We start from the raw sequence: 12,629 nt of genomic DNA, 5'->3' as shown, positions 1-12,629 counted from the left end.
ACCTTCCTACCTCTCACTCTTGTGTGACTTACACCTTTTCATCGTTTTAGTGTTCCTCCTGGAAGTCTGATGTTCCTATCCCTACCTTGGATTCTGCACACTGTGCTTTTATAATGTATTTGTTCCTTGTCTGTCCCTGTCACTTTGAGGACAGGGATAGCGAGTGTCCAGATGTTTGACATAGTGCCAATACATGTATGTTCTCAATAAACATATATTGACTATTGCCATAATTGTTAGTGATTCTGGAATGCACTGTTAACTTTTTTAAAATCTGTTTTTATAGCCTCAAGGAATAGGTTCTCCTAGTGTTTATCATGCGGTTATCGTCATCTTTTTGGAGTTTTTTGCTTGGGGATTATTGACAGCACCCACCTTGGTGGTAAGTAATCTTTTAATTTATTTATTGTGAACTTAAATCTTGTTCAATTTTGGGGGAAAACGTGGCCCTTTTCACAGTTCATTCTTGTGCCAATATTGTCAACCCTTCAGGTACTATCTTTTCCTGCTTTAGTTGTCTTTTCCAATCTTTACTTCTCCTTTACTGTTTGGGAAGGCTTGGCTGGGTGCGGTTTTTCTTGTGAACACCACACGTGGGTCAGCAGGGACTCAGCCCACACTCTGGATAGGGTGGATGGGATCCTTAAACTGACAGGCTTAGGAAAGATGGTATCTGTGACCTGAATCACTCAGTATTATTATTTTGAGATTCATTAATGTAGCTGCATTTTCCAAATGCAAGTTTCTCTTAGTTTAGGCTAAGGCTGTAAAGGTAACCATCTAAGAAGATCATTTCTTTTCACAACCCTAAGCTGATTTTGCCCACATATTCCCAGGTTTGGAACCTTAGAAAAGACATCCTTGCCAGCCCAAACATCCTTGCTACCCCTTGATAGCTAGTTCTCTCCTATTGGTGGGGAATAGAATAAACAAAGGAGTCATTATGGCAGAAGTCAGTAATATCTTGAAAGTTGTAATTAGGATAAATATACAACTTACCAGATCTAGAAGAGTAGAATTTTAGAGAGATATGCTTCCTTATATTTTTTTGAGATTGTTCATTGTTACACAAAAAGGGTTTTTATAAAAAAGTTTGTTTATAAATAAACTGGATGATCATATAAGTAGATATATGTTCTAAGAAAGAAAATTTATGTTCCATATATTTCCATATTTATTTTATGGCTACATAATCATTACTGGATCTACATAAAATACAGATGTTTAGTAATTATTTTGAACATATAGGGTATATTCATGAATACTGTTAAAACCAGAAGAAAAGAAAATGTCACATAAATACAGTTTCTTCTATAATAAACCATGCATTGCAAGTGAGATTAGTTCCCTGAATAATGATAGTTCCTTAACATATAATTGTAAGAATGCTGATTTGAATATGTTTTCACTGAGATCTTTTACTTTTTAAGAAAGATTTACTTGTAGTAGGTCATCAGTTTTACATTAATAGATTGTCAAGATTGAAATGTGAACTTTTAAAATGTCTGATCTTTTTGTTTGTTTTTGTTAATAATTTCTGATGGAAGTCCTTCAAAAATTAATGTACACATTTCCTGCCTTCATAATCCATGTAGTCTGATTTGGAACTTGATCAGGTGATGCAAGTTCATTATGACATTTGTAACTTCTTTACATTGTAATAACCTGATGTCATGGGCCACTGAGGTGCTGTGATAACTATGTGGTCTCACACTTTTCTGTTAGCCTTCATAATGTTCTCGTGTGCTTTTTTATAATCTACTACCAGTTTAACATATAAATGTCTGGTAGATCATCAGTCCTATGATTTAAATTACTTGAGCTTTGTGATAGTAAACAGTATATTTTGATTTATGTTATGTTGGGTCCAGGCACTGTCCTAGGCACTTTAAATACATTTTCACTTTTAATCCTCAAAATCACCTTACGGGTGAGGTATTAGCCTGATAATAGAGTTGAGAAAATTAAGGTTTAGAAAATTAAGCAACTTACTTGCTACAACTGTGAAGGTAAACTGCAGAGTTCGTATTTGAAACTAGGCTTGCTTTGTTCCAGTGCTCAGCCTGGGGGAATGCTGGCAGTCGGTGGTTTATACCCAGGTTTTAGGTAAGGTTATTGGCAGTCCAAACAGTAGCTAAGTAGAGAGATTAAAATGTTTTGGGTAAATTGTTCACAAGCCATCAAAAAAGCTTTTTGTGATGTTTCCATATTTGTCAGCAGGATTTAAAGTGTGTATGGCAATTTTTAAAATTTGCTTCTGGTTTGTATTCTTTAGCTATGCCTATTTTTTATCTAACTTTTGTATTTTTCTTTCCTAATTGGACAGAGACTGTCTTCTTTAAGAACAAGGAAAGAATCCAGTTATTTAGACATAAAGGCTTCATTTATCATAGTTATGGGAAAACTAACTTTGTGTTTAGTGTATTTTTAATTCTTTTTGCTAAAAAATGTTTAGTGCTTTTGATTTTTTTTTCTTTTTTAAATACAGAATTGAATTCTGATCAGGAAAATAAAAGGTGCCAATTTGTGAGGACTTAATTTTTTTTTTTGCTAGCATGATTATATTTTTTGTAATAATATCTATAACATTGCCAGTTGATGTATAGCAAGACTTTTCCCCCCATGGTTGTTATAACAGTTATTCTTAATTCCCATTTTTGTCATTTATATCTGAATTTTTAAATGGTGAAACGAGAATCCTAATCCTTTACCTTTTTCAGTTTTTATTTCATTAATATTTTTAAAGTCAAGTGTCCTCAGGAAAGAAAACTATCAAGTTTAATGAATATTAGGCTTAGAGTTTTATTTTTCTAATTCTTTTCTCATCTATAATATATGCATGTTTTAAATAATTTCAGTTTTTGTGTTCTATATTTTTCTCGTGTGATGGGGAAATCCTTGTGAGGATGGTGTGGGACAGAACTAGGCAAAACAAGGATTGAGTTGTAGACATTAGATTGTATCTGAATGCTGAGATTTGTTATATTCCAGGTGCTTTCAGGTACTTTGGCCTTCAGGCATTGGATAAGAGAGCTTGGCTTCAGTATGAACTTCACTTTCACCATTAAGACAAATTAGCCAACCAGAGATGAACATTTCAGCAGTTAAAAATGTGCTGTTAGTCAGTGATTTTTTACTAGAAGTGAATATCAGTGATATTTGGAGAGTTTCTTCAAAATACCTGGGCCTTATAACCTGTCCTGCTGAAATCTGAATTTTCAAGAGTGAGGCTCAGACGTGGATTTTTTAGAAGTGATTCTCCTATATCTAGTATATATCACTAATTAAGAACCAGTATATTAACTCAGTACAGGCCTGAAAAGGTTTTGCTCATTTTGAGGCTTTTTGCTTACAAATTTTTGTTGTTGACTTTGTTGGCAGTCTTCTTTGTTTTGGACTCCTGTACTCCCTTACTCCCAACTCCCGTGTTGGTGTGGCGGGCGGCGGGGGTGCGTGTCGAGGTACAAGAAGGCACCGAGTCATAGCACTTCGCCCTCTTTCTAAAAATCAGTTAATCTTTAAACATTTTATGTCTTATGTGCTTTGAAACTGATTATAAATGGTGCCTCTTAGAGGGTCACAGCTCTTAACGTATAAAAGGGAGAATGAGGATGAAGTATAATTCAGTTTATTTATATGTTAAGTCAGTATCTTTCTTTCCATACATAGTTCTCAAAAATTATAAAGTTTCAACATTTTAAATTTCAAAGATCTTTGAATTGATTCATTTAACAGAGAACCAATGGTAAGGCATATTTAATGATAATAAACAGGATTATGATGTTTTGAATTTTAATAAATTCCTTAGTTTTCAGAATTAATGTGAAGTTAAAGATTTTTTTAATTTCATGTGGTTTCAGTTGTCTTTAAGTTTTAAACTCAAAGAACTTCTAGAATCTTGTATTCTCCTAGAACATAGTGAAAGAACAAAAGCTGTGTGGAGGGCCTGCCCAAGAGAGGATGGTAAAGTCTCCACCAAGGGGATTTACATTAACCAGAAAGAAGAATTTTACACTGCCAAATATTTTTTAAGGGGTAGTGGATATTCAGTCAGTGATGATTAATAACAGTAAGTTTAGGATCTATAATGCCTAGAAGTGGGTTACTTTTTTGACCTATGGTTCTGAAAATACTAGCCCAGTGTTTGATGGTCTAGGCTGCTTAGAGGCACAGTTTGTGTTATGGATTAAGACCATACACTCAGATACACAGCATCTCTTCTATGTAAACGGCCTAGTAGCCTTTGCTATAGAGATAGTCCTAAGGCATTAATATTTTAAGAACTATTTACTCTCAAAAAAATTTTAATTCCATAAATTACAAGATTTGTAAAATTTCTTGGGAAATGTTACACCTTTTCCTGTTTAGCTCTAAGTCTGGTGCTAAAAGAGCCTCAGATCAAAATCTTTACATGTTAAATTTTTGTTTAAAAATCAAACGGGGTCACCTAGGTGGCTTAGTCAGTTTGAGCATCTGACTTCGGCTCAGATAATGATCTTGGGGTTTGTGAGTTCAAGCCTCACATCGGACTCACGGCCGTCAGCCTGTCGGCACAGAGCCCGTTTCACATCCTCTGTTCACCTCTCTGCCCCTCCTCCCACTTGCACTCTCCCAAAACTAAATATTAAAAAAAAAAATCAAACAGGGATTGGGGTGCCTGGATGGCTCGGTTGGTTCAGTGTCCGACTCTTGATTTCAGATCGGGTCATGATCTCACCGTTTGTGAGTTCGAGCCCTGAGTCAGGGTCTGCACTGACAGTGTGAACCCTGCTTGGGATTCTCTCCCTACCTCTCTCTCTGCCCCTCCCTCTCTCTTTCTCTCTCAAATTAAAAAAATTAAACAGGGATGTTTGTTTATCTTAATTTAACTATACTTTTTTGGGGGGTTGTGAAGGTTTTTATTTTGTAACATTAAATTGCATAATTGTTCTGTGTTATTAAATCACTTTGAAAGCAGTATTATCAGATAATTATGAACATTTAGTGAACAGTTACTACATGAAGGTACTCTGTGAGTCACTAATCAAGATAAAGATATACTAAATGCAAGGTATAATGGATATAGTACCTGCCCTTAAGTCTGAAATACAGTTGAAAGGAAATATGTATTTTAAAAAACTGAAAAATATTAGAGCTAAGTAACTTAGTATGTGATAAAAGAAATTTCACAAACCCTATGTGACTGTCATGAGTGCTGTAATCACTTATTTTGGGCCCTAAAGGAGAAATTGATTGCTTTGTACAGGAAAGTTTGGTAGCAGAGGAGCAATTTGGAAGGTTTGGGGATTGATTTAGATAGATAGAGAAGATAAGGGGAGCAAACATTCAAAAGAAGAGGATGTCATTTATAAAAGTGTGAATATTGGAAAGCCTGGGAATATTGAAAACAGTGAAGAGACTAGATTGATTGAATAGAAGGTGGCTTGGCAAAGTGAATCATTAGCAGTAAGGTCTAGCATATTATAAAGCATCGTGTACATATTCATTATGCCTTTTATTCTTTGTGACACACATTTTTTTGTCCCTAGAAAGATTTGGCCCTTAGTACTTACTTTTTAAAAATTTTTATTTATTTTGAGAGAGAGAGAGCACACACACTTGCTTGTGCCATGAGCACGCATGTGGGGGCAGGGCAGAGAGAGGGAGGGAGGGAGAGAATCCCAAGCAGGCTATGCACTTTCAGCACAGAGCCCGATGTAGGGTTTGAATCCACAAACTGTGAGATCATGACCTGAGTTAGTATCAAGAGTCAGACGCTACACCAACTGAGCTATCCAGGCGCCCCAGCTCTTAGTAATTATTGGAAGAAAACTAGATTTGGTCTGTTGCAAAAGGTTTCAGGATACCCTTTAAGGAGTTTCAGTCTTAAGCAAGAACTGGCAAACTATGGCCAGAGCAAATCTTATAAATCTTGTTAGTAGCCTGTTTTTCTTTTTTCTTTTTTTTTAAGCCCACTTATTCATTTTGAGAGAGAGAGGGAGAGAGACAGCATCCCAAGCAGGCTTCATCCTGTCAGCACAGAGCTCGATTCAGGGCTCAAACTCATGAACCGTGAGATACCATGACCTGAGCCGAAACCAAGAGTTGGATGCTTAACCAACTGAGCCACCCAGGCGCCCCAGTAGCGTGTTTTTCTCAAATAATGTTTTATTTGGGACACAGCCACATCCATTCATTTACATATAGTCTGTGGTTGTTTTTGCTGAGTTGAATACTGGTGACAGACTGTATAGCCTACACAGATATTTGCTGTCTGGTTCTTTACAGAAAGTTTGCAAACCTGCTCTTTAGATCCATGGTCATTATTATAAGTAAAAACAGGGTTTCTCAGCCTCAGCGCTTTGACATTTTGGGCTGATTATTTGTTGTGGGGGCTGACCTGTGCATTGTAGGGTGTTTAGCAGCACCACTGATCTCTACCTCTTAAATATAGCTCCCCCACAACCAAGTTTTGATGATCAAAAATGTATTCAGACATTGGCATCTGATCCCTGGAGCTCAAAATTGCCTTCAGTTGAGAAAATATATAATATATGTAATATAAAATATGGAGAGACGCCTTGGTAACTCAGTCAGTTGAGCATCTGACTCTTGATTTTGGCTCAGGTCATGATCCCAGGGTCATGGAACCAAGCCCCATGCCAGGCTCCACGCTGAGCACGGAGCCTGCTTAAGAATCTTTTTCCCTCTGCCCCTCTCCCCACTCACTCTCTCTCTCTCTCTCTCTAAAAATTAAAGAAATAAATGAGATAGAAATAATCCTCAAAAAATACAGACAAAATATATGAATATCATAAACACGTGATTTTTCCCATGTTAATGATTTTCTTTGACTAAACATTTCTAATTTTGTTTGTTTTTACATATAAGTTAATTTTTGTTAGATTTCCAGTTTTTGGCAGAAGAGTAACTGAAGAAAAGGGAACATTGTAATTCTTCTAAAGGTTTTTCTTAAAAGATGTCAGTAAGTGCACTTGGCATAGTTTTTCTTCCTGTAGAGATTTCCCAACTTTCTTTTTCCCATGTTGCCATTCTCTCTTGTTTTTATTGAGAAATAGGATGGTATAATGGAGGAAGCACTGGCTTTTTTCTTTTTTTTTTTTAATGTTTATTTATTTTTGAGACAGAGACAGAGTGTGAGCAGGGAGAGACAGAGAGAAAGGGAGACACAGAATCTGAAGCAGGCTTCAGGCTCCGAGCTGTCAGCACAGAGCCTGACGCGGAGCTCAAACCCACGAACCGTGAGATCATGGTGTGAGCTAAGTCAGCCACTTAACTGATTAAGCTACCCAGGTGCCCCAAGGAAGCACTGGCTTTTAATTTAGGCAAGAACTCAGTCGCCTCATCTGTAAAGTGGTATTTTATCTAATCCATAATGTTGTTAGAATGAAAAGTATATAGAAAGACTCTGACACATAGGCTGTAAAAATGATAGCTACTCTTTCTCATTTTTTTAGTAACTTTTACCTTCAGTTGCTTTTTCAACCAGTGGCTTCCCAGTGGCTCACTTGCTGCCCATTGAACAAATTGATGCCATGTGGTTTTGAGGCCATGTCTTAGAAAGAATAGAATAAGTTGTTATACATTTTCATAGGTTGGATTTCTTTTTCTTACTTTATGGCATCTTTCTAGATTCATTTTTTGGCAATTAAAATTGCCCTGTTCCCTATCTTAAATAATATACCTGTCTGTAAAGGAGTTGTCAGTCAGTTATATGTGGCAAACAGTGAAGACACCACATCGTGATTAAAAGCATGGACTTTCAAGCCTGACTTCCTGTGTTCAATTTCAGTTTTGCCACATACTAACTATGTAATCATGTATAAGACATTTAACATCCGTCTGTATCAGTTTTCTTGCAGGGTCATTATGAGGAATAAAAGGAATTAATACATGTGCAGTGCCCAATTTAGTGCCTTGTGACATAGTAAATGCCAAATAAATGTTTGGTACTATTAGTATTTACTCATATGCATAGTGTCATACAAATCCAAAAATTTATAAGAGATAAAATTATATGAAGGGATGTTTTAAAATGTAAATGTGTAAGTTTTGCTGAGACTGAAATGTGGTATTTTGGTTTTTTCCTTAGGTATTACATGAAACCTTTCCTAAACATACATTTCTGATGAATGGCTTAATTCAAGGAGTAAAGGTAGGGTCAGTGATATAATGCACACATACACACATACACTTTCATGCATAATTCTGCCCATATATTATTGTTACTTAATGGACCAATTCACTATTAATTTTTACAATTTTGAGTGTATCCTTAGGGATTACTTAACACTTAAAAATGAACTGGGTTTTATTTATTTACTTACTTATTCATTGTTTACATGAACTGGGTTTTAAATATGATTTGACTCAAATATAGCCAACTCTGTATAAATCACATCATTACAGACTTCTGTATTTTATGTGTTGGCATTTTTATCCTAGAATGCTTTTATAAACCAGCAACAAGAATATAGATTGAAGAGAAAAGAATTATTTGAAAAATGCATAAATAAGTATAAAACTGTATGGTAATGTCTTGAGTATTCTATAGTCTTTATTCTTGATTCCATTTCATCAACAAGGTTTATAAACAGATAATTAGCCTGTGGATATAAAAACAGATAGTTAACATACCTTCCTAGAATTGCCAGTGTCAAATTATTGTGACTGAGAATTCATTAGAGCATTTCATATTAATATGCAACCACAGCCCTTCAGGTGATTCTAGATAATCTTCGGGAAGTTTTAAATTATATATAGAGGAAAAATAAGCTATCTAGTTTAGTGATACTTATATTTATGTTAGAGATAAACTTTAAAAAATCTCTTCTAGGATAGTAGAATGATTTCTTTTTGGTCATTGATATACATAGTATACATATTTTCATTTACTTTCTTTAGGGTTTGTTGTCATTCCTCAGTGCCCCACTTATTGGTGCTCTTTCTGATGTTTGGGGCCGGAAATCCTTCTTGCTGCTAACAGTATTTTTCACGTGTGCCCCAATTCCTTTAATGAAGATCAGCCCATGGTATGTACATAATCAGATTATAGCAGTTAAACATCATTCTGTTCATTGTTTTCTAAATATTCCTTTATTTCTTTCACTTTTTCGCCATCTTACCTATGTAGGTTTTAATTTTGTTCTTCCAACATGTTTATTCTTCAACACAATAGAGGGCCCTTAAAAATATAGTGGCTAAGCAACAGCTCATAAAGGTTATAGAACTGGATGCTACTGTAGGAAGTGTGTAGACTATTGGCTAACCTTTTTTTGGATTTCACAGCTCAAAATACTAGTTGCTTTAATATCAAGGAAACTTATTTCTTTCTCCGTATAAAAGAAGTTAGGAGTTGAATGCGCTGCCATTCTCATTCCAAGCTGCCTGTCATTAAAAGCTGTCATTAAAAGCTGCTGTCATTAAAAGCTGCCTGAGTGTCAGCTTGTGTCACACTTCAGGCAGCAAACGAGGGAGTGGCTAGAAGAGCACAACGCCTTCCTATATGGAAACTACAGAATTCCCACCCAACCTCTGCTTACATCCCTTTGGTCACATTTCAAGCATATGCTCCTTGTTACAAGATGCTGGGCTCATGACCATGTTAATTAAAATCAGGATATTTTCACTGAGGAGGAAGGGAGGGAAGCTCACAATGAGAATGATTTTCCCGAGATAATAGAGCTCAGTGTAGTTGTAGAGTTATTAATTCTCTTATGTTCTACTCCACTGCGTATTAATGTTAGTTAATCCTACATCATAGATAGAATCCTACATTTCTTCCTATTGTAGGTTAGTTAGCTAAAATTCTAAAGACCAAACTCCGGATGAATGCTAGTCACACAAATGAAATCTTACTAAAGGAGTCCAGAGGATGGACAAAAAATTTGCTGTAGAAATCAGTGTGTTAGAAAAAATTTAGTAAGCAGTAAAGCCCTAGTAGAATATTCTGAAAGTTCATTATGATTATACATGATTTTTAAAACATTCAGCATGACAATAGAAATTTCTTCCTCCTGGCCAGTTATTTTGAAATCATAAATACCAAAATGCAATTTGCTTTTTATTTATTTAAGTTTTATTTATTTCAGAGAGAGAGAAAGAATGCCTGTGCGCATGCTCAAGAAGGAGTGGCGGGGGTGGGAGGGGTGGTGAGAGAATCCCAAGCAGCCTCTGTGCTGTCAGTGTGGAGCCTGACCTGGGGCTCAAACTCATGAACCATGAGATCATGACCTGAGCTGAAATCAAGAGTTGAACGCTTAACCAACTGAGCCACCCAAATGCTCCTGTAGTATGCTCTTTTTAAAATAGTTTTTGGGGCACCTGGGTGGCTCAGTCAGTTAAGCGTCTACCTTCAGCTCAGGTCATGATCTCATGGAACGTAGGTTCGAACCCCGCGTCAGGCTCTGTGCTGACAGCTCAGAGCCTGGAGCCTGCTTCGGATTCTGTGTCTCACTCTGACTCTGCCCCTTCCCCACTCATGTTCTTTCTCTCTCTCTGTCTCAAAAATAAATAAAACATTAAAAAAAATTTTTTTTAATAGTTTTTGTTCACTCTTTATAGTAATTATTCTCAGTTTCATTTGTGAACTGACATACAGGTTTCTTCTATGTAAAGACTGATTTTTTGTTTTGCCAACATTTGAAAAGCTAAAGATAGCTTATAGAATAACATCTAGTTTCTATATATATGGCATAAAATAAATAGAGAGTAACATTCCTCCATTTTATTTACTGAATTTTGTTTTTTGTGTAGTGCTGTGGTGGGAAGTACTAGTGGATGAATTATAATAGACTTTAGTTTGTTGCTGTTTTTAGTAGAAACAACAACAAAGCCATTTAACAGTACACTACTTGGGTGAAATATTGACCTAAATATATTTTAAGTATTCCCGCTTAGTAGCTGAATTATTTTTGAAGGGCCACTTCTAATGCTGTTTTCATTATATCTATGGCTTATGATTTATAGATGACTTAAGCCGTTGCCTGAAATAAGCTGTTACTCTAACTCACTTACAGAAATAAAGGAAGGTTAAGGTAATGTTAATCTGTTTTTTGTCAATTGTCTTTACATCCTAGGTGGTACTTCGCTGTTATCTCTGTTTCTGGGGTTTTTGCAGTAACTTTCTCCGTGGTATTTGCATATGTAGCAGATATAACCCAAGAACATGAAAGAAGTATGGCATATGGACTGGTATGTTTGTTTATTCTTTGTAGCTGCAGGAAAACACTTTGTTTTTTTAATTATTTCTTTTTTTTTTTTTTGAGATTTTATTTTTTATTTCTTAAAATTCACATCTAAATTAGTTAGCATATAGTGCAACAATGATTTCATGAGTAGATTCCTTAGTGCCCCTTACCCATTTAGCCCATCCCCCCTCCCACACCCCCTCCAGTAACCCTCAGTTTGTTCTCCATATTTATGAGTCTCTTCTGTTTTGTTCCCCTCCCTGTTTTTATATTATTTTTGTTTCCCTTGCCTTATGTTCATCTGTTTTTTTCTCTTAAACCCCTGAGCCAAAACCCAGAGTCAGACGCTTAACTGATGAACCACCCAGGTACCCCCAAAATTTTTAAATAGTTTTATTGAGTTATAATTTACATACCATAAAACCCATCCATTTTATGTGTATAATTCAATGAATTTTAGTAAATTTTTCCAGTTGTGCAACCATGACCACAATCCAGGTGGTTTTTGTTAAAGGTTTTTTTTTTTTTTTTTTTGGTCATAGCCAGATCCTTGAAATTAATTTTCAACCTGGAGGCTTTATATATTAAAGGCATATTCTAGCAAATGACAGGTAATTCTTGTAAAAATAATACAGATGCAGCTAACAGCGGGGAAGGTGTTCTTTGTGGTCCTCTGTCTAACCAGAAAAGTAAGGCCACTAGGTGAGGAGAATGGAGGAGAAGGGAAATGACATGAAACACCTACACTCTAATTGGACCTTTGCTCACTGCTTCGAATACATGGTCTCTGTGAATACGATATCTCAGTGACCCTCGCAGCGAGAGCCATTGCTCCTTTGTCCACTTAAGTTCCAGAACCATGCTCATACCCAAGTTCCTCTGAGACCACAGCCCACTGTATTTAATTTGCTAGAGCTGCCATAACAAAATACCTCCACTGTCCAGTTTTAGAATATTTCCATCAGCCCACAGCCCGTCTGTCATCTGTCTCCACCCCTCACCTCAGGCAACGAACCACCAATCATTCTACGTTTGTAGTTTTGCTTTGAATAGAAATTTCACATAACTGAAATGATACAACACGTAGTCTTTTGGGTCTACACTTAGCATAATCTTTTGAGGTTTATCCATGTTGATCCATTTATCAGGAGTTCCACTTTGGTATAGTGTTCCATTGTATGGACTATACTACATTTTGTTCATTCATCAGCTGATGGATACTTGGGCCGATAGCTAGATATTTAAAGTTACTAGAATGTTATGTACTTGTCAAATAATTGACCTTTGGAAATCAAATTGCTTCTTTTGAGCAGTTTTTAATAAACAGCTACAAATAAGCACTCCTATGAAGTTAGATCCTCCATCAAAAAGTCAAAAATGGCCTAGAAAGAGAATAAAACACAGGGTGGGGAGCAGAAACTCCTGCACTACAACATTGGT

General features: G+C 36.0%; 1 protein-coding gene across 2 annotated transcripts in view; it reads left to right on the top strand.

Moving 5' to 3' along the window:
* The window catches only part of SLC71A1 (solute carrier family 71 member 1), a 42,858-nt gene that overhangs the window by 16,238 nt on the left and 13,991 nt on the right, over positions 1-12,629 (top strand). For both annotated transcript variants that reach the window (XM_060624983.3, XM_060624984.3), the window contains exons 2-5: positions 287-382; positions 8,093-8,155; positions 8,905-9,032; positions 11,079-11,193. In XM_060624983.3, coding sequence (XP_060480966.1) covers positions 287-382; positions 8,093-8,155; positions 8,905-9,032; positions 11,079-11,193 — 402 coding nt within the window. The remainder of the gene's footprint in view (positions 1-286; positions 383-8,092; positions 8,156-8,904; positions 9,033-11,078; positions 11,194-12,629) is intronic.

The sequence above is a fragment of the Panthera onca genome, chromosome C1 (assembly GCF_046562875.1).
Source record: "Panthera onca isolate mPanOnc1 chromosome C1, mPanOnc1 haplotype 2, whole genome shotgun sequence".
Lineage (NCBI taxonomy): Eukaryota > Metazoa > Chordata > Mammalia > Carnivora > Felidae > Panthera > Panthera onca.
This window is presented reverse-complemented; position numbering and strand designations above follow the sequence as displayed.